The sequence below is a fragment of the Drosophila innubila genome, assembly GCF_004354385.1.
Source record: "Drosophila innubila isolate TH190305 chromosome 2L unlocalized genomic scaffold, UK_Dinn_1.0 4_B_2L, whole genome shotgun sequence".
NCBI lineage: Eukaryota > Metazoa > Arthropoda > Insecta > Diptera > Drosophilidae > Drosophila > Drosophila innubila.
In genome coordinates, this window is record NW_022995372.1 from 3,676,083 (window position 1) to 3,698,649 (window position 22,567).

The following is a 22,567-nucleotide window of genomic DNA, read 5'->3' on the forward strand; positions in this document are numbered from 1 at the left end:
TCACAATATAAAAATGGGTTTAAAACGAACCAAGCCTGCCAGCCGTTTTTTTTTTGTTGCAACTTGACTATTAAAGTAAGTTGGCAGCACTGCTACTACATTTGAAAATCAGCTGCGCCTGTGTAAAAAAGTTGGCAAGATTTTTAGCTATTTCGCATGGCAATTTCAGCTTTTCTTTTAAACAGCTCATTTTTCCCTCTTAAAAGTTGACAGCACTAATGCGAGCACAGTGTTTATTGTTATCAAAGAAATGTTTACACCTATTAACTAACTTAAAGCAACTTTGATGATTTAACTCTTGTTCTTCTTGTTGGCCTTTAGCAGCTTCGCCTTCAACGCATTGACATCGACTTTGGAGTCCTCGCTTTGACGCTTGCGACTCGAAGAACTGGGAGCATCTTCGGTTGGCGGCACAAAGTCCTTGTTGCGACGTTCGTCCTGTTTCTTGGCTGCCTCCGCCTGCTTGGCACTGCGCTCCTGCTGCCTCTTGGCCTGTTTCTGCTCCTGGTTGAGGAAGTATTCACCCGACGCCAGTTGCTTGTCAATCTTACTCTCCGGCTGTGCGGGCGGGAACGGTGTATATTCCTTTTTGGATTTCTTAACCTTGGGCTGCTTGCGTTTGCTAATGTTTTTGTTCTTGAACTTGGGCAAGAAACGCGACCAATCCTCATTGGCCAATTTGGGATCCTTCATCAGTTCGCGCTTGATCATAAGTGCTTTAATATTGTAAATGGGATGAACATTGTTCATCGTCTCCAGCACAATGTCACGCACTTGTTGAAGGCCCTTGTAGGGTCCCAATGCCGACACCGTATTTCCCTGGACCAACACATAACAATCCGTTAGCAATTCAATGGATTTCAATGTCGCTCCATTGGGACCAATTAAACGCTGTCGCCGCTTCACAAACTTCTCCTTTTTGTGCACCAAATTGCCAATTTTGATGATATCACAGCCGACGTCATCTTGGAGCACCCTTTTTGCCTGCTCGAAGGGCACACTGCGTGCCATAAGTTTGATCATGTCCCGAGATTTAATGATGATATATGGATCCCAGGTTTTACGAGTTGTCTTCACCACCATGCTGCCCTCCATCAGATCCAATTCCGCCCGCAAGTGATGCTCGGCCACACATTGTTCCACCAGTGGCCACACTTCTTTTAAATACTTTTCACGATATTTGGGAAAAAGTGTGGCAAACGAACTTTCTTCGACGAGACCATGCGGATTGTCTGCTTCTTTGAACGTGGGTATTTTTAGTGCCCAAGCATTGTCCACGGGCTCAGTGCTCTGCTTTGTCTGTCCTTCATCTTCATTGTCGCTCATTTTTTGTAATATTATTATTTTTTATTTATTGTTTTCTCGTTTAACAACGTGCACGTTTGTTTTGAACACCTGGCCCAAAGTTTGCCATCCAGTCCGAAGGTAGCCACCCCACAATATTACTCGATCTGGCAGCTCGTCCCATTTTGGGTATTATGCCAAAAATGGTAACTTATAAAATAAATATTTTTTCTAATTTTTCTTAACTTTGAAGGTAGAATTTTTAAAATCTTTGCAGAATTTTTGTTTGAATTTTGTGAATTTTTTATATTTTTTTAGAATTAAATTTGTTACTTCTCTACCCTTGCGGTGACGAGCTTTAAACCTTCATTAATATAATAACCTTTATTTTACCTATTTTCGAATTTTAAATTTTCAAACAATTAACAATTTATTACAAAGTTGTTGCATTTTTAATATTAAATACTCCAAATTTAAATATATCAGTGTGGCCGCAAGCGATTACTTTACTCCTCGATAGCAATTTGCTCCTCCTCTCGATAGCAATGTTTGGCACACTGTGACTATATGGTATGTTACAATATGTGATCAGGCATTCATGCACAAAATGTATTTATACACCTTCATTCACAAGTCAAAATTGTTCTCATTAACATAACATAAATGTTGCACTGTGACAAACATAGCTGATTTATTTCGTGTGAGAGCTATTTGTTATTGTCACAGAGCGTCACAGTGTTCACAAGAAATATTAATCTGACTATCGTGATGGTCTGGTTCGTTCCCTTTGTTGAGCAATTCAATTGAACTTATTCTGAACGATTCGATTCACTTCGTTTTTCATTCTATTGTTGAATTTGGGTGAGTTTGGTCGATGTTATTTTCGTTGCTCCTCGGACTTTCACTTTCGAATTTAATTGAGACGCAATAAATTTTCAAATACACATTAAAAATAAACAAGTTCAGCTGAGAAATGAATTGATTGAATTTATTTTTCTGGTAGGCCCTTATTGCTGATAAAAAAAACTATCAATTACGTAAAAGGAAGTGTCTTCGGAAAAAATGCCAAGTCACTTTGGGGCGTGGACGTGTCGTGCAAAAATTGCAGAAATTTGAGCCAGTTTTATAGTTGTTAATATTCTGTGGAAAATATTGGTATTGCATTAAAATATCTAAATCTAAAATACTACGTATTTCGTATTACTGTGAAATAATGTGAAAAAATCAATATGGCGTCTACAAAGCATTTGTCTACGTGGCATTAGGAGGCGCTGCCAACTCTTTTAAAGATTTAAGAAAGTCGAAATACTTTATAATCTGTAGCAGTTTACTCTAAATACTTCAAGCGCGTGTCGAATAAAAAAGTATACAAATAAAAAGAAAATTTTTCTAGAAATTAAACTGCGTAATTAAAAGTCAAGCGAGTGGTCAGCTCTCAAACCAGGGCTGCGTTGCAATTATCGATTGCGTTAAGTTGATTTATTTCACCACGGTGATTAATTTTTACCACAGCGACGCAAAACACGTTTTTTTTTACTACGTTCTGAAGCAGAAAATTGGTAATAATAATAAGTCTGTAAACATAAACAAACTTCAAACTGTTTATTGAAGGTCATTTACTGCAGATTTTGCATTATGTAGAGACTGCATAGTATGTTTGGCTTTTCTTTAAATTGATTACGTTGATGGTGTAGTTGATCATTGTGTGTGCAAATTATTGAGTGTTATTTTTTTTTTCTACGATTTTAGATGCTGAAACAAAAAAAGATTGCAACTTGATGGCTTAAAATTGCTGTATTACGTAATCTCTGCGAGGTGTTTGTATCTTAATTATTTACATTTTCACGCTTGCTACATAAGGGCGTCTTCGTTAGAAAGAGACGACAGCAGTGCATTTCCTATTTAACGGCGTTGCCGTATAATTTAATTAAATTACAACTACAAAAAAAAATGGTGAGTGCGCTTTGTTTTGTAATTGTTTAAATTTACTTACATTATTATTGCTTTATTTATAATTTCCAGCCGCGAATAATACCGTTGCAATTGCTGAAGTGCCTTCGGGTGCTTTTGGACAACAATGGTGGCATACTCAGCACAACGGAAGTAAAACGCATAGAGGGGTAAGTTGTCAAATTAGCTAGCGCCATCTAGCGTTAATATTATGATACTCTATTTTCATTAGGTTGATGACGAAATATTCCAAAAAGTTGGTGTCCAAATGCGTATATGTTCAGATATTAAAGTCGACGAAAACCGAGTTGTTGGGTGACTTTATGACGGTCGGTGGTTGGGGTCTGGTGTGTACTTGGCTTAGTGATGGCATACGCACTATGAACTGGCCTTTGGTGCAGGAAATTTTGGAACTTTTACTGCTCTCACCGGTTGATGTGAATAGACTAAAAATCAATTCGGCGCCCGTTTTGGTCAAAGGACTTTGCAAGGATGGCGGCAATGAAGGTAAGTGTGAAAACAAAAACAGTGTTGCCAGATTTAAAAAAAGAAAACAAAATTAAAAAAGGAATAGGATTTAAAAATTAATATACTAAAGAAAGAGTTAACTAGAAACATAAAATACATTATGGTATTAATTTATTACTTAACATTTTAAATTAAGCCTAACTGGCAACACTGGCTGCAAGTGACGGTACTTTATGAATTGAAATAATTTAAAGTAATTGTAAATTAATTAATCTGATTGTTTTTATTATTAATACAGGTGTGCGTATTCTGGCTAAAAGACTGGTCGAACAATGGCTAAAGATCGTTACGGAAAATCCAAACGGCGCAGCTGCTGCAAATTCGACAGTGGGCGGAGCCGCAACCGGGGAATCCCCGACAACAAAGGATTCTCCATCGGGACAAGCGGGAAGGGCTTCACCTGGCAGTTTGGACTCTGTTACAAACGCCAATATGGAACAGAATTCGTCGGACAGCACGGACAGCGGTGAAGCATCCGTTTCCAATACACAAAACTACACAATAACGACGATGGGAGAACGCAAAAGCAAAATAGTTCTAAAAATCAAAACAGTTGACAAATCTGCTGCATCATCAGTAGATAGTCTATATAATGATGACGATAGTTCCTTGCCACGAACTCCTGACTCGGGCGCTGCTGAGTGTCGAGGAGGCGGGGCAGGGGCTGATACAAATACCAATACCAGTATAGAAAGTTGTGAGAGATCCATGTTAGATGATAGTTGTAGTACAACCGAATCAAAGGCCGGGGAGGATGCTGACAAGAAGCACAAAACTGCACGTGACAAGAACAAGAAAACTGAGGTGAAAACAGATCGTGATAAGGATAGAAAATCATCATCATCGGCGACTAGCAGTAGTCACAGATCATCATCTAGCCATAAGTCTTCTTCTTCGTCAACATCCTCCTCGTCCAAGAGCTCATCAAAGAGTTCGTCACATCGTAGCTCCTCTTCGAGTGACAAATATCGTGATAAAGACAAAGACAAGTCACGCTCAAGTTCAAGCTCTAACTCTAACAAAGATAAGGAACGAGGAGGATCTTCCTCCTCATCATCATCATCAACTAAGCACAAGTCTTCAAAATCGTCCTCCTCTTCCTCGTCGTCATCGTCATCCTCCTCCTCCACTAGCTCCTCCAAAGATCGCAGTCGCGATAAAGACAAGGAGAAATCCTCGTTGGTTAACTCTAAGAAAGAGCACGATAAAGATAATAAGCTAATGCCACCACCAACTGCATCAGCAGCAGCTGCCCTCGTATCTGATAAGAAGAAGGATGGCGATGTCGATATTCAGAAGCCCAAATCAATACCCATACTATCTAGAAAGGCATCAATTTCAATTGAAATACGCCGTGATACTGAAAAGAATGCTACCGTAAAGACGTATCAATCTAAATTTCGCTCCCATGGTCTGACGGAAGAGGCGCCTCCGCCGCCATCCCGCAAGGGTCTAAAGAAGCCAACGACGACGGCGGCGACGACGACACCATCCACATCATCATCCTCCACAGTTTCCACAACACCATCATCGATGCTACCGTCTATACCAACACTGAAGCGTTCATCGCCACCGCCGCCAAGGGACAGTCCGGCGGAGAAGAAGGCCAAGATTGACATTAACAATGTGAGCGGACATGTGGAGAGACCTGGAGCTGCCAAATTGATAGCGCCCAAAAAGAGTAAGCAACGATTTGATCAACACGTTACTAACATTTTCTTTATATCTCTTTACAGACTTTACACGGGTTTTTGCTTTTGATTTTTTTTGAAGAGATTTTTTTGAGAGACCAATTTGTGTAATTTTCTTGAAATGGTTTGAAGGAATTTTAATTTGTCGCTTGGGTGGGTGATTTATTGATTGACTGAGATTGGTTTGTTGCTTGAAACTTGCAATTATTATTATTAGAATTGTTTTAAAATGGAATAATGGGCCACGTTGCGTATACGTAACATTAATGCGAATCAAAATGTGGGCTAAACGACCAATGGTTTTTAGATTGAACTGTGATTTAGTTTGGCATACGGAATTTCGGAGGCTTCAAAAATTGGATGTCTGGAAGAGAATTGGATGCACACAGTTGTACCAACTGTACTGCGCATGCGCCTCAGTGGAAGACCGAAGACAGACGTTGCCGTTGGTGTTAAGTATTAAAATAAATCTCAATCTCGACACATTCATCCATATCTCTATACCCTTATATTTATATATATATACAATATAATTGATTTAGCTTATAAGGTATGTAGATTCAGCTTACTAACCTAACTACATGCAAAACAAAATAAATACGACTTTTCCTACATATATAGAAAAATCTCACTTTTTCTATTCAAATAAAAATATATGCAAAATTGATCAACCTTGAGCTGGCGGTTCTTAGAGTTTGGTAGCATACATGGAACACGGCTCAGCCGCTGGCTTGAACTGAATTGTCTTGACCAGGTCAAAATACTCACAATTGAGTGTAATTGATAACAATTACTACAAATGGCGCTTATCAGTGCTGGTTGATTGCTGACTGAAGACTGTAGGCTGCTCTCCGTGCATATTTCATGGCGCTACCAAGGTCTGAGAACAGGTGCCGCTTTTTACTTGCGAGATGAGATCAGTTCGTTTTAGTTGGAGTCACAGCAGAGGGGTTAAAATGAGGATAGATGAGAGAGAGGGAATACACAGTATCCACGTGCCACATCCTGGGGGATGAGCACTGTGTGCTTGTTTAGAATTTGTACATTTTATGTACACTAATTTAGCTCTGCTTCGAGTGTAGCTCGTCAAGAGCTTGAGGGGATTCCCATTTGAGTAGCTGTGTATTTATTTATGTGGTCAGGTCAGCGTCGTAGATTCTTTTGGTATCCTTCTCTCTGTAAAGCACAAAAGCAAAAACCCGCAGAGTACGTATAATAATTCCAATTGAGTATGTAAATGCGTATTTCAATTGTAATTATTTTTATTTGTTATATTTATTTGAACATTAAAGTGCTTATATTCATAAAATTATATACGCGATATAAGTGTTTTAATGCTTAATAACAAACAAACAATATTTGAGAAGAGTAAGCAATTTAATGCATAAATAATGTATTATTCATTTATATTTGCAGTACATTTAAAGTGCTTGTAAAATTTGTGATATTAAAGTAATTATTTAATTTTTAATTTTCATTATTTAAATGTCCGCATTAAATATGTATACTTTTCTTATTAACTTTTTTAAATTGATTTCTGAGCATTAAAGCTCATATAAATAAAGATGTTTAAATCTTAAGTACATCAAAATTTTCATTGTTTATTGTAACGAAAATTAATTAAACTTCAGCATTAAAGTTCTTTATTTAATTTAAGTTTTCATAATTCTTATTAATTAAGAATTTTAATACATATTAATTATAATCATTATTAATATTAACCTTTCCTATTCAATTTTTCAAATTGATTGTTGAGCATTAAATTTTTATTATTTATTGTAACGAAGATTAATTAAATTTGAACATTTAAGTTCTTAATTTATTTTAAGTTTTCATAATTTTTATGAATTAAGAACTTTAATACAAACAATATAAACATCTTTCATTATTAATTATAATGAAAATTAAATTTTTAAATTCTTACTTATTTATAATTCTTATGATTTTTATATGAGAAAGTACTTATTTTATTTATAATATTTGTTACTTTTTGCAGTTTGTACTTTGGTCGAGACGAACCTATTCTCGGATGCGCTGGCGGCGTCCATTGAACCCAAGAAGGTTGTGAAGCGCAAGAAGCTGAATGCGGCGATGTCGCCAACGGAGAAGGATGCACCGCTGGCGCCATTGAAGTTCTACCAGGACACATTGGATGAGTCGAAGGGCGAGGATAAATCCGATGATAGCACCAAGGAGAACGACGAGAGCCGAACGGGATCCGATGCGGACGATGATGATATACCATTAAAGAAGGTCAAGGAGGACATTGAGCAGCAGGTGCAAAAGGAAAAGGACAATCCGGATGGAGATGCAAGTGCCGATGATGCTGATGACACGCCGGAGGAGCCCAAGAAACCGGGACCTGGCTGTGGACCCAATGGACCACCCGGCGTATTAATGCTGCACCGTCGCAAGGGACCCAAGAAGAAGCTGACATGGCAACCGGAGGATAAGCTTACCCAGATCCGTTACTTTGAGGTGGATCACTCGGAGCGTGTGAATGTGACTAAGCAGAGTTTCCTCGAAATGAAGAACATGGAGCGTTACAGTGAACGCGACGCTTTAAATATAGCCAGGCGAGGATTTGATGATAACATGGAGCCGCAAACGGAGTGGCGAACCCCCAGCGAGGTGGACAATGTGCCGGATCATCCCAATGGGAATCTGTCGAAACAACGCTTGGTCCAAGCGGAACGGGAAGCAACCACACTGCGTGCTCTCTACTTCTCGCCGGACATGATTCCGGATAGCGCTGCCGAGGCGGAACTGGAGCCACATTTCTCGCATGATATACCCATTATACCCATTGATGATCTCACCGGCAATCCGGATGCTGTCAATGACTATAGCGCCTTGCCGTGGCCGGAGCCAAAAGGATTTGGTGGCAGCAGCAGCAGCAGTTCGGAAATGGGTTTCACCGATAGCTTGAATAACCTGAATGCCGGCATGAATCCCAATCTGATGCCCGCCAATCCCTTCCAGCCGTTTGCCAACAGTTTTATGCCCAATCCAAGTCCCAATCAACCGATGCCGATGAATATGCCGCCGAATGGTCCTCCTCCACCAATTTGGCAACAGCCCATGATGAATAATATGAATGGACCGGGTCCGGGTCCGGGACCAGGCATGGATATGAGCATGCCGCCCAATTTCATGGGACCTCCCGGACCATTTGGCAGTCCTGGTCATGGACCTGGTCCATTTGGACCACCGCCGCCGGGCTTTAATAACATGAACTTTCCGCCCATGATGATGAACGGACCGGGACCCAATGGTCCCATGATGAACGGACCAATGCCCAATGGCATGGGCATGGGACCAATGACAAATGGTGGACCACGCAATAATATTAATAATCGCAAGAATAACGGAGGCGGCGGCAACTGGCGAAGCGGTGGCAACAACTTCCAGGTAAGGACTCTTCATATTTTGAAAGATATCAATGTCGATATGAAAAGATATTAAATTTGCTATGTTTTAAAATATCAATATCGATGCTATAAAGAATATGAAAGGGAATGTTTTCGAATATTTTTAAAATGATCAGCATTTCTATATGAAAACATTATTTTTAATCTATTTGAAAATAACAATATCATCAATATGTCGATATGAATCGAAATATTTTTACTTGATAAATTTTTTTTTACAAAAAATCGATTGATATTATAGATTGGAGGTTTTCATAAAAATTTACTGCCAAAATGAAAAGTATGTTTTATAACAATTTTTTCTTTTATAATTAAAAAGCTTATTAAAAAGCAAAGAAAACACTTTAATGATGAAAAAATGTTTGCTTTTGAGAAAACTATTGAAAGTATATTTAAATAAATATACATAAATAGTTTTTCAATCATTAAGAAATGTATGAGAAAAGAAAAACGAAAGCTAGTTTTTTAATATAATAACCTGGCGAATCTACATAATTATTCTAAATTATGCGTAATTCGTTGATTCGAAAGCAACTTTTATCAATTTTAAAATTGGTTTTTTTTTTGCCTATCTTTTTAAACATAAAAGTTGACAGTTTTCATGTTTTTCTCTTGACATATTTAAATTTCTTAAAAATTATAAATGAAGTAAAAAAATTTTGTTTTTTCATTTTACCACACTTTAAGGGAAAATAGCAAAATAATATCGATATCGTTAAAATAATATCGCTCCACAGAATATTTTCACTCTACATATGTTTATCGACCGATGTTTAATCAGCAACTGTACTTTCAGGATAACTCCGGTGGCAATTGGCGCTCAGCGGGCTCTGGCTCCAATCGTGGCGGGGGCGGTGGTGGTGGAAACAACAACACCGGTATTTGCAAGCAATTTATGCGAGGACACTGTCACATGGGAAAGGCGTGCAAATACGTGCATCCACAGAAGAAGAGAATGTAGGATTCACCCGAATCTTCTGAGGAAGATTCAAATGTATAAGATCTCATCATAGCACCCAACCTCATTCATGTATATTCACAAAACATTGAAATCTCTGCGATATATGGAATGTGTGACCCAATTCAAAAGGGTCACGCCCCCAAATTGCCCCTACCCCCAAGCCAATGAAGACTGTAGCCTGGACGCCGAGTGTATGTTATTGGCATCCCAAAAGGCGCCTAAGATTTATTTTTATCATGTATATATATATTTATAAATAATTAGCTATTAATGTTGTTCAGTTAGATGTACTTACATATATCGTACATAGATATAATGTATAAACGTAGAAAATCGTTTTGAACTTTATACACTTGATTTAAATATTCTTAGATTATAAGTAAATAAAATAAATAGTAACGACCAAGTCAAATGAAAAAAAATACGATTCGATTACTTTTTACATTTCACTTTTATCGTTAAAGCGAACTATCGATCGCCACTAATCGATTGCCGTCATCAAAATTGAATAACGTCTTAAATGTACTAGGCGAAATACCAGGCGAACACCGTCCACAGCAGGTGCATACGAAATCCCGCTTTAAATTTGAATATTCATGTAATGCCGCAATGTACATACATATACATGTGTGTAATGAGCAAAACAGCAGTTATGATCCAAAGAGAGCAAGCTAGAGAGAGCATTGTACACATGGAGCATTGTTGCCACACTTGTCGTTTTTACGCCAAAACTGTTTTTTTTTCTGTTGGCGGAATGACACATATTTTTATTGGAATTAGCTCATTTTGGTTTTAAAGAAAAAAATTATTTGGAATGTAATTAAGGTCTAGATATTTTGGGTACCAACAGTAAAAGTTACGTAAACCAATAAAAAAATGTGTGTTTGTTTACTTATGCACTTATTTTTTATTTTAAAACTTTTCTTTATTGAACAGTTTTACAAAAATTCAGAACACATGCTGATTTTTAAAATAACAGTTTAAGATTAAATTAAAAATTTTATTTTTGTTTTGGTTTAAGTATATTTGATTAAACGAGATAAAGAACTGTAAAAGAACTTAATAAATTTATATACACCATAAAATTTTGGATCTTTTTGTTATGAAATGGTTTTTTTTGTTTTTTTTTTAATATATTTTTTGTGTGCATTTTTTTTATTAAGTGGCAACCGTAGTATGCAGTGGAATATGATCCAATGGAAACGCGTCTGCATATATATGTGTGTGTGTGTTGTAGGTGAGAGCGCAATACAGTTATTATGTGTGCATATTCTGTATACACTTTTACTTGCAGTGCACCAACCCTTTCTGTTGATTCTGTTTGCCTGGTAATTCAGTTGGTCGTCGTTTAAGAAACTTTAACAAAAAGTAAATTATTATTGGGAAAAAATAATTTATTAGTAATATATGACAAAGGATATAATAAATATTGACATATTTAATAAATAATATTCAATGTACCATGGATTGTTCTTAAATAATTAGAGATAAAGCAATGAATTCTATCTGCAGCAGATACGATAAGATCCAATGAGAGTCTATACAGGCTACCATATATGGAGTGAACGTTATCTCCAGCAGTTATGATCCAATAGGAACGCGCCTGCATATGTATGTGTGTGTTTACACAAGATTGAAATGTGGGGAGAACATTTGTGGGTGAGAGCGCATTGCAGTTATCGTCTGTGCTTATTCTGTATGGATTTACTCACATTACAGGTCCGATTCAATACTTGCTGCTTATTCTGTTCGCCTGGTATTTTAGTTGGCAGACGTTAAAGAAACTTTATCGACCTGCGGAAAATAAACATAAAATTGCGGACTAACTGTATTGATTAGTTTTTAAGTTGTCAAATAAACAGAATAAATATGAATACATTTAATAAATAATATAAAATGTAATATAAATTTATTATCATGCGTAATTTGAGTGTAAGCTTTCGATACACAGTTGTATACAAATCTGTTTAAATATAAAGATTATGTTTGTTTGATTACGTTTGGTGTATGAATTTTAAATGTGAATCTCTTTTTCAAGATCTGATATCATTTTTCTGGGTTTTAATTATTCCAATTATGAATTTAAAAGTCTGCATGCCAAGTTTGGTTGCTCTAGGTTTTGACAAAGTCCAATTAGAATGCAAAATATATATTTTGTACGATTTATCTTCGATCCGCCATGTTGGATTTTGCTAGTCTATTATACTAACTATTAAATGACATTCATTGTCAATAACTTCAGCCCAAAACTAGTCGAATCTGACTTCATTTTTTATTTTATGCCACTGTAACTTACATATGTATTTATACCTTAATAAATAGAAGATATGGTAATTTTAAATTTATCACTGCGGACGGCAGCTCGCGCTAGTGACGAAAGCGAAAAGATGTAGATACGAGAACAAATGGACAGACAGGAGACAGGAATTACTTGTTGGCCTAGAGGACTTCGAGGGAAATAAAGCGTATGAGTTGTACGACAAGTTTGCCATCGGTAACGAGGATCAACAATATATTCTACACACTCTGGGAAATGCGACTGGAACTGCAGGTGATTCACTCTCTTATCATGGTGGCAAGAAATTTTACACACATGATCAAGATAATGATATCTCATCGAAAAACTTCGCCAAAACAAGAAAATCTATCTGGTGGTTCGGCGACTGTCAACACAGGTACGATGAAATACTTATTTTTATACCCTGAGCCCATGAATGCCCAAAAATGGGCAAAAAAGGGTATATTGTGTTTGGCAGAATGTATGTAACAGGCAGAAGGGGGCGTGGCAGATCAAGTTTGTTTTTATTTTTGGATCGGACCACTTTATCATATAGCTGTCTTAGGAACGATAGATCGATAATGAAGTTTTAGTAAGAAATTTTTTTTTGTTGGTATTATACATTCTGACCAAAGTTGGTTAAAATCGGTAAACTATATCATATAGCTGCAATAGAGACGCTCAATCGAAAATTAAGTCTTAGTATGAAAAGTTGTTTGTTTTTGAGATATCTTAATCAAACTGATAGAATATGCATTTAATTTGGTTTTGTCTATCCTGTCCGAAGTTCGGTCAAATCGGTCGACTTTATCATATAGCTGTCAGGGGTAGAAAATCAAGTTTTAGTATGAAAAAGTTTTTTGTTTTTTTAAGACATGCTAACCAAACTGATAGAATATGCATTAATGTTGATTTTGTACATTCTGACCAGATTTGGTTCAAATCGGTTCCATATATCTTATAACTGCCATAGGAACAATCATGGGAACAAGTCGAAAATAAACTTTTATATAAGAGTACCTGGGCTCAGGGTATCCCCCTGTCGAGCGTTCTTGACTGTCGAGCCGCACCTTACCGCGAGCGAAGCGAGCAGGGGGCGGAGCCCCTTTGTTATGATTGCCTATTTCACTCAATATTTATTTGGCTGGTATAGAAATAAATAAATAAACAAAATAATAATAATTAAACTATCTACAAACAAGTTTAATAGAATATATTTTCGCAATATAATTTTGAGCAGATGGAGCAGATTTCAAACATTATAGAGTCATAGAATTTACTTCGTTGGCCGAATCATCATGACTGCTTTTTTGAGGGAGTACTCTTGACCCTTAAAAGTGTTCCAAATAACGCCCTTGGCCCATCTGTTATCATTGTACCTCCCTGCCAAGTCGCTGTAAGAATTCAAGGTAATAAGCGGAATTGATAATACAATTAAAATTTCATCATACCTGTCGAGACACCCATTGTACCACCAGGCGCCAGTCCTGCTTACGGCGCAGTTTACGTCTTTCTTACTATCATTATCTCGATCGTAGGTGCTAAATTTCATGCCACGATGCCAATCAAGTGAATCACCCGCAGTTCCACTCGCATTTCCCAGGGTGTGTAGGATATATCGTTGATCTTCATCGCCGATTGCAAACTTGTCATACATCTCAAAAGCTTCATATCCCTCGTTTTCCTCTAGGACAACAAGTAATTCCTGGTTCCTTTCTTCCGTCAATGCGTGTATTTTATCGAGTCCCAAGAAGAACTCGCCATTCAGGTCTCCATATCCCTCTTTGTATTCGGTCCAGTTTCGATAGAACTCGACACTTCCATCCATCCTCTTCAGGATAATTGTCCAACCTCCCCCTCGAGTTTCTGCATCGCAGGCCACTTTAAAAAGTTCACTGCTGAGCTTGGGAATTAGAATTTCATTGATCCCACTAGACTTGGCGTCGGTACAACTTTGGTAAGTTTTCTTAATAAGTGCATCAATCAGCTTTCCTTGTCGTTCCTGTTCCCACCTAAGAGTTTGATTATACAATTGCTTATTCGGTTCACCTATCAATTTATCCAGACGCTCCAGCTCCTCAGTGAAAAAGTGAATTCTCGATTTTTTATCATCTCCGTCTTTCTTTAGTTGTTCCAGCTCTGTTTTAAGTTGCTTTTTAAAGAGTTGTATATCTGACTGCATCTCAACTGCATCTTTCTTTAGTTTTTCCAGTTCCGCCTTCAGACTTTGAACATCTGTTGCCTTAACTAGTCCGTCTATGAGTTTTCCATGTCTTTCCTGTTCGGCTTTAAGTATTTAAAGATCCATTGCCTTGATTAGTCCTTCAAACAACATATTGTGATGTTTCTGCTCAGCTCTAAAGAATCGTTTATTTTAGTTTTCACTTTGTATTTGCTTTCGTCACTAGCGTAGACAAGTGATTCGGTTCTTACCTCATTTCAGATAATTGGGAATTAATCTAAAGAAACAAGTTGGTCTCATTAAATTCGGAGACGTGCATTCCATAAGAAACCGAAGTTAATAAATTAATTACAAAGATTATACAACTTAGTTTTTTCAACATTTTGCCACCAAATTTCACCGAATACCAGGGAAGACTGACTGAGTCGAAATTTGACAAGTGACCAAGAAGTGAATTTGGAAATGATTATCGTAACCATATACATAATATACTTTTTATATTTACACTGAAAAAAAGACCAACTTCTAAAATCAAAAACATTCATCTTAAATATTTTGTTCTTAGAATAAGATTATTTTAAGACAAAATTATTAAAACTAAGATTATTAATTTAAAAAATTTTAAAATCATAATATAAGAATAAAAATCTTGAATTGTTAGGAAAGTATAAATATGTACTATTTCGTATCCAACAAATGGTGGACCCGTGGCGCTCTGGTTAGAGAAACCGCTTCAGTTGTGAAGCAGTAGGCGCCGGTTCGAATCCCACTCGTAACAAATTAAATTGACATCTATAAAATTACTTAAAAAGAATTAAATATAAATTAAAGTTTAAAATAAAAAAAATTATAAATATCAAAAATAGTTTTCATTTATTTTACATTTTAATTTTATTTTTAAGAATACTTATTCTTAAAATAAGAACTTGGTCTTATTTAAAATGTTCTTAAAATTAAGATGTGCTCTCTTAATTTAAGAATTTTATGTTCTCGACGCATTTTTTAGACCAAAAATTTTAGTTCTGAGACCAAAATCTTGATTTTAGAAAATTTTTTTTTATCAGTGTATGTATATATTTTTTCTCGTATCTATATCCACAAAAACCCTCAAGGTTATGCAGCCACAATTGCCGCAACTTCCGCTTTGATGGAACGCTTGACTTTTTTATCAACTCAAGTATTTTGAAATATCACATACACCAAAATAGATGATAAGTGCCAGTGTAGTTGATATATCAAACATTTCGTTTGTCAAATATTATTAATTAGCATAATATTCTTTCTTTATATTCGCTATATTTATATATTTATATATATATATAAACTGAGCTCATTGAAAATGGGCAATAAAGGGTATAATGTGTTTGGCAGAATGTATGTAACAGGCAGAAGGGGGCGTGGTAGACCCCATAATAAGAGCTAGAGACTTCAAACTTGGTATGTAGGTTCCTGAATACCATACGCAGATCAAGTTTGTTGGCTCTGAGCAATTTGTGTCTTTCAATTGTATGGAAAATGGAATTCGACTGCAAGCAAACGTCTGAATTTATGAGTCAGTGCATGTAAAGTTGGCCAAAACAAGCAGTCAAGAGGCAGCAACAACAACAACAACAACTAGTAAGAAGTGCTCGACTGTTAGTTGCCCAGTACACATATCTTCGCAGTCGTTTCATTCAATCAACATACATGAAATAAAGATTTCATAAAAAATAAATAATTATCTACAAACACGTTTAATAGAATATATTTTGAGATATCGCAATATACATTTGAGCAGATCGAGCAGATTTCAAACATTGTAGAGTCTTAGAATTTACTTCTTTGGCCGAATCATCATGACTGCTTTTTTGAGGGAGTAATCATGACCCTTAAAAGTGAACCAAATGACGCCCTGGGCATGCCTGTTATCATTGTACTTCCCTGTCAAGTTGCTGTAAGAATTCAAGTTAATAAACGAAGCTTTGAAATACAATTAACATTTCATCATACCTGTCGAAACACCGATTGTACCACCAGGCGCCTGGACTGTATACAGCGCAGTTTCCGTCTTTGTGATTATCATTATCTCGATCTTTGGTGGTAAATTTCATGCCACGATGTACACCGAATGAATCACCCCCAGTTCCAGTCGGACTTCCCAGAGTGTGTAGGATATATTGTTGATCTTCATCGCCGATTGCAAAGCTGTCATACATCTCAAATCTTTCATTTCCCTCGAAGTCCTCTACGACAAAAAGTAATTCCTGGTTTCTTTCTTCCGTCAATGCGTGTATTTTATCCAATCCCAAGAAGAACTCGCCATTAAGATTTCCAAATCCCTCTTTGTATGCAGCCCAGTTGCGATAGAAGTCGACAGTTCCATCCATCCTCCTCAGGATAATTGTCCAACCTCCTCCTCGAGTTTCTGCGTCGCAGGCCACTTTAAAAGGGTGACTAATTAAATTGGGGACGATCGTCTCATAGACACCACTTAACTTGGCCTCTGCACACTTGTGTGTGTTGAACCATAAATTGTGTTTTTCCGATTCCTGAACAACATCCTTTATCAGCTTTCCCAGTCGATTTTGCTCTTCTCTCAGAGATTGATTATTTAATTGCATGTTAAGATCACCTATTAATTTTCCCTGACGCTCCAGCTCCGCTGTAAGAAAGTGAATTTTCGATTCTTTATCAACGCCATCTGTTTTCAGTTCATCCAGCTCTGTTTTGAGGAGTTGAATGCTTGACTCCCTTTTAACTCCGTCTGTTTTCTGTTGTTCCAGTTGCACTTTAAAAAGTTGTATATCTGACTGCTTCTCAACTCCATCTTTCTTTAGTTTTTCCAGTTCCGCCTTCTGACTTTGAATATCTGTTGCCTTAACTAGTCCGTCTATGAGTTTTCCTTGTCTTTCCTGTTCGTCTTTGAGTATTTGAAGATCCTTTGCCTTGAATAGTCTTTCAAACAACATATTGTGATGTTTCTGCTCAGCTCTAAAGAATCGTTTATTTTAGTTTTCACTTTGTATGTGCATTTGAGAACTGCTTTCGTAACTAGCGTGGACCAGCTATAAGGTTCTTACCTCAGCTCAGATAATTGGGAATTGATTGAAAGAAATAAGTTAGTCTCATTAGATTCGGAGACGTGCATTCCATCAGATACCGAAGTTAAAGTGTTTATTATAAAGACCATATAAATTATTTTTTTCAACATTTTGCGACCGAATTTCACTGAATGCCTGAGAAGACTGACTGAGTCGACAATTTAGTTGCTGCGAAGAAGTACATTTTGAAACGATTATCGGAGCTACATGCATTATATACTTTGTGTATCTGTGTATATACTTTCACTCGTATCTACATCCCCATAGACTCAAGGCTATGTAGCCAGAGTTCAATCAATTTCCGCTTTGATAAAATGCATTGTAAAAATAACAACGACTTAGACTTAAGTACATAATAGAGTTTGGAGCTCTGTCGCTCAAAGCAGCGGCAGAACGGGAGTACATAGCATGCCATATGTATTTGTATACATGTTGTTATATGTACATTGGAATGCGCTTGGGACCGAAAGGTCAAAGCGTCATAGTGTTTACGCTGTAGATCTCACGCTGCAGATCAGTCCACATATAAGTGGCTGATCTGATATTACGGCACTTGGCGGTAGTTGTATTATGTAAACAATGCGCTTGATACTCTAACTTTGAGCTTGAGCATATGACCACTTTACATATTGTATACACTACAATATGGTGAGCATATGCTTATTTGCATGTAACATGCTACACCTCCCTTTTTAGAGAAATAACGTAATATTATTATGTAGTTATTTAATATTATATTGCGTAATAATTAAAAATTATATTTAATTTATGTAAATTAAAATTAAAAAAAAAAAAATTACTGATATATGTATATATATATTTATTTTCTGGATTATTTAATTGGAACGATTTCATGAACTCTATTGTTGTGTTGGCTTGAATTTTTTTAGTCTGTCTTTATTTACTTTCTGATTCTTATTTTTCTCATTTCTTATTATTATGTTATTATTACCCTCTCCACTAATTACCTCAAATGGGCCTGTATATACTGATATTAGTTTATGACCAGTTTCGTTTTTTAACAAAACTTGGTCTCCTATTTCTATTTTAAAATTATTAATATTCTTATCTTTGTATTTCTTATTTGTAACCTAATCTAAACTTTACTTCCTTAGCATAATCATCTATATTATATAGGGGATCTATCTTATCTATATTATTAAAATCAATAAACTGTTTTGGTAGTCTGCCAAAAACTAGTTCGTATGGACAATAATTATGTGCTACCGAGGGTGTTGTATCGAAACAATAAGTGAAATATTGTATTCAAACATCCCAATCGGTCTTATCTGCAGAGATGTAAGAACGAACGTATTCATTGAATGTTCGATGACTTCGTTCGACTGTACCTAAGTTTTGGTGATGATGTGCAGTAGACGTTATGTTGTCTATCTTTAGGTATTTGCACAAATCATTTAATACTGAATTCTTATATTCTGTTCCCATGTCCGTAATGAACGTCTTCATTGGACCGTACTTTGTTGGCATTTTTGACATCTACGTACTTACTCTTTGACATGACGAGTCATGTTTTTCTAATAATAGTGTCTTTTGATGCCAGTATGACCACCTTGTATAAGATCATTTCGATATGTAGACATAATTGCTTCTTTATCTTTATCTTTTTCGACAAGGGTCACCGGTTGGAGTAGCGCTGCTCTTAATGAATTCAATATTTTATTGCCCATTTCTTTAATAGATTGTATTGAAATAGTTTCAAAAATCTTTTCACACGGTGCCAATTTGAGTTGGCTGATCTATAGTATACCGGCTTGTTTTTCAAGCCTTTGAAGGAATCGACTTAAGTCAAGATTTCCATTGGTGTACAGATCGCTAACATCAATTCTTGCAATAACTTTTTTTCCATGTTTAAGTAAACATAAATTTCTAAGGAGTTGAATGTTGGACTCCTTATCAAGTCCGTCTTTTTTCAGCTGTTCCAGTTCCGCCTTTAGACTTTGAATATCTGTTGCCTTAACCAGATCGTCTATAGACTTCTCTTGACGATTCTGAATATCCATTGCCTTAACCAGATCATCTACGAGATTTCCTTGTCTTTCCTGTTCCGCTTTAAGTATTTGAGTAAGTATTTCCATTGCCTTGATTAGTCCCTCAATCAAGTTAACAGAATGTTTCTGCTCCGCTCTAAAAAATCATTTATTTTAGTTTTCAGTTTGTGGAAACTTATTACCAGTGATAAGGATCTTACCTCACTTCAGATAATTGGGAGTTAATCGAATGACATAATCTCGTCTTATTTCGTACAGGAATATACACAGGATATACAAATTACTTTGAGCAACATTTTGCGACCGAATTTAACCGAATTTCTGAAAAGACTGACTGAGTCGAAATTTGACAAAAACCAAGAAGTGAACTTGAAAATGATTTTGAGTCCAAGCACACTATATACTTTGTATATTATTACCAATGTTTTCGTGCTTTTGCCACAAGATTTAGTGTTGAATTTTATGGTTGCTAGGGAATAAGAATGAAATGTACACACAAAGCGTATTTTGGTTCTATTTCAGTAATGGTCAAGATGATGGTCGCATCTTTAATCAGAAGCTCAAACTCACCAATACACGCACAACACGCACAACACGAGCAGAGTGATAACAGAGAGAGTGATAACAGACAGAAATGCGACGAATTGAGAAATGTATGAGATGCATATTCTGTCAGATTGGTTGAGACTTCTCGAAAAACAAACATGAAGTGTATAATACTAAAACTTTAACTACTGATCGAAATATCGTAATCAAGCTAATACAATAAGCATATGACTTGGTTTTATATATCCTGTCCAAAGTTGGTTCAAATTAGATCACTATATCATATAGCTGTCATAGGACCGATCGGGTAAAATTAAAATAAAATAAATGAGCAATGTGCGCCTTTCAATTGTATGGAAAATGGAATTCGACTGCAAGCAAACGTCTGAATTTATGAGTCAGTGCATGTAAAGTTTTTCCAAAACAAGCAGTCAAGAGGCAGCAACAACAACAACAACAACTAGTAAGAAGTGCTCGACTGTTAGTTGCCCAGTACACATATCTTCGCAGTCGTTTCATTCAATCAACATACATGAAATAAAGATTTCATAAAAAATAAATAATTAAACTATCTACAAACATGTTTAATAGAATATGTTTTGAGGTATCGCAATATACATTTGAGCAGATCGAACAGATTTCAAACGTTGTAGAGTCTTAGAATTTAATTCGTTGGCCGAATCATCATGACTGCTTTTTTGAGGGAGTACCCTTCACCCTTAAAAGAGTTCCAACTGACGTCCCTGGCCCATCTGTTAGCATTGAACTTCCCTGCCAAGTTGCTGTAAAAATTCAAGTTAATAAACGGAATTGAAAATACAATTAACAGTTCATCATACCTATCGAGACACCCATTGTACCACCAGCCGCCAGGGAAGTTTACGGCGCAGTTGTCGTCTTTCTTATTATCATTATCTCGATCTTTGGTGCTAAATTTCATGCCACGATGATAAGAGAGTGAATCACCCGCATCTCCAGTCGCATTTCCCAGAGTGTGTAAGACATATTGTTGATTTTCATCGCCGATTGCAAAGCTGTCATACAACTCATAAGCTTTGTGTCTTCCGAAGTCCTCTAGGACAACAAGTAATTCCTGGTTCCTTTCTTCCGTCAATGCGTGAATTTTATCGAGTCCTAAGAAGAACTCGCCATTTAAATCTCCAAATCCCTCTTTGTATGCAGCCCGGTTGCGATAGAAGTCGACAGTTCCATCCATCCTCCTCAGGATAATCGTCCAGCCTCCCCCTCGAGTTTCTGCATCGCAGGCCACTTTGAAAGGTTGACTGCTAAACTTGGTGATGAGTATTTCGTGAATCCCACTGGACTTAGCATCGGTACAATTCGGAGGGTGGAGCATCAAATGGAGTTTCTTCGATTCCTGAACAAGTTCCTCTATCAGCTTTCCCTGTCGTTTCTGCTCTTCTCTAAGAGATTGATTATTTAATTGCATGTTAAGATCACCAATCAATTTTCCCTGACGCTCCAGCTCCGCTGTAAGAAAGTGAATTTTCGATTCTTTATCAACGCCATCTGTTTTCAGTTGTTCCAGCTCTGTTTTAAGGAGTTTCATGTTCGACTCCTTTTCAAGACTATCCTTCTTCTGTTGTTCCAGTTGTGCTTTGAGAAGTTGAATGTTGGACTCCATACCAACTCCATTTATTTTCTGCTGTTCCAGTTCCGTTTTGAGATCGTCTATTACCTTTCCTTCTCGTTCCTGTTATGCTTTAAGTATTTGAAGATCCATTGCCTTGAATAGTCCATCAATCAAGTTAACGTAATGTTTCTGCTCCGCTCTAATAAATTATTTGTTTTAGTTTTCACTTTGTATATGCTCTTGTTAAAGATCCTACCTCACTTCAGATAATTGGGAATTAATTGAGTGAAATATATTCGACTCATTACGTTCAGGAATAAAAGTCGCATTTGAAAATGCAACTACTGAAATTAGTACACATATTAAATAAATTATGTTTTGCAACATTTTGCGACTGAATTTCACTGAATGCCTGAGAAGACTGACTGAGTCGACATTTGAGTTGTTGCGAAGAAGTGAATTTTGAAACGATTATTGGAGCTACATGTGTATATATTTTAACTCGTATCTACAATCACAAAGACTTAAGGTTATGCAGCCAGAGTTTAACCAACTTCCGCTTTGATTAAATGCTTATCTTGTGTGCAACCGTTCAGTAATGCAATAATTTTAAAGAATTAAAAACAAAGATAGAGCTCCTCTCAAGCCAACAATGATGTGCATTTAGCTGTAAAGTCAAGTCAGTATCTCCAACCCGAAAAAATTGTAAAATATTTTAAAAGCGTAGTGAAAGTTCCGAGCACACGCTGTTCCTCAATGTAAACAGGACTCAAGACATCAGTGTGTTCGTTAGGCAGCCATTGTGTGAGATACTCGGATACTTGTACGGGTTCGGATTTCACATCCGGCGGAGAAGCTGGCACGTTTACGCACTCGTAGTGCGATTCGTAAATCAAATCGGCGTGTCAACAGCAAAACTAATTTATGTATTTACGAGTTTGCTTCCTGATTATTCATACGCACTGTATGCCAGAGCGAGGGAGACCTTAACAAGTCCTTCTCTGTTGACTTTCATTAGCTCTAATTACGTTGA

General features: G+C 36.6%; 4 protein-coding genes across 5 annotated transcripts; 1 reads left to right on the plus strand and 3 right to left on the minus strand.

Annotated features, from left to right (window-relative positions):
• Window positions 1-218: 218 nt before the first annotated feature.
• LOC117780844 (KRR1 small subunit processome component homolog) lies at window positions 219-1,465 on the minus strand. Its single transcript, XM_034617520.1, has one exon. It carries the CDS (start codon window positions 1,324-1,326, stop codon window positions 292-294), a length of 1,035 nt encoding a protein of 344 aa, XP_034473411.1. The 5' UTR covers window positions 1,327-1,465; the 3' UTR covers window positions 219-291.
• A 1,245-nt stretch (window positions 1,466-2,710) lies between these two features.
• Window positions 2,711-10,738, plus strand: LOC117780833 (serine/threonine-protein phosphatase 1 regulatory subunit 10). 2 transcript variants are annotated; one of them, XM_034617503.1, is made up of 7 exons: window positions 2,711-2,843; window positions 3,034-3,237; window positions 3,307-3,404; window positions 3,467-3,741; window positions 4,001-5,443; window positions 7,450-8,864; window positions 9,681-9,845. In XM_034617503.1, exons 2-7 carry the CDS (start codon window positions 3,235-3,237, stop codon window positions 9,843-9,845), a joined length of 3,399 nt encoding a protein of 1,132 aa, XP_034473394.1. In that variant the 5' UTR covers window positions 2,711-2,843; window positions 3,034-3,234. The 2 variants fall into 2 exon arrangements, with proteins under 2 accessions (XP_034473394.1, XP_034473395.1); XM_034617504.1 differs by lacking the exon at window positions 2,711-2,843 and having other exon boundaries at window positions 3,001-3,237; window positions 9,681-10,738.
• Window positions 10,739-13,367: 2,629 nt separating this feature from the next.
• On the minus strand, window positions 13,368-19,689 carry LOC117780845 (fibrinogen-like protein A). The gene is made up of 5 exons (XM_034617521.1): window positions 19,595-19,689; window positions 19,305-19,530; window positions 16,461-16,980; window positions 13,575-13,740; window positions 13,368-13,517 (listed from the first exon to the last, which is right to left on the minus strand). The coding sequence occupies exons 2-5, from the start codon at window positions 19,479-19,481 to the stop codon at window positions 13,400-13,402; spliced, it is 981 nt and encodes a 326-aa protein (XP_034473412.1). The 5' UTR covers window positions 19,482-19,530; window positions 19,595-19,689; the 3' UTR covers window positions 13,368-13,399.
• A 730-nt stretch (window positions 19,690-20,419) lies between these two features.
• LOC117780849 (ficolin-2-like) lies at window positions 20,420-21,633 on the minus strand. The gene is made up of 2 exons (XM_034617524.1): window positions 20,780-21,633; window positions 20,420-20,722 (listed from the first exon to the last, which is right to left on the minus strand). The coding sequence occupies exons 1-2, from the start codon at window positions 21,583-21,585 to the stop codon at window positions 20,605-20,607; spliced, it is 924 nt and encodes a 307-aa protein (XP_034473415.1). The 5' UTR covers window positions 21,586-21,633; the 3' UTR covers window positions 20,420-20,604.
• Window positions 21,634-22,567: the final 934 nt, after the last annotated feature.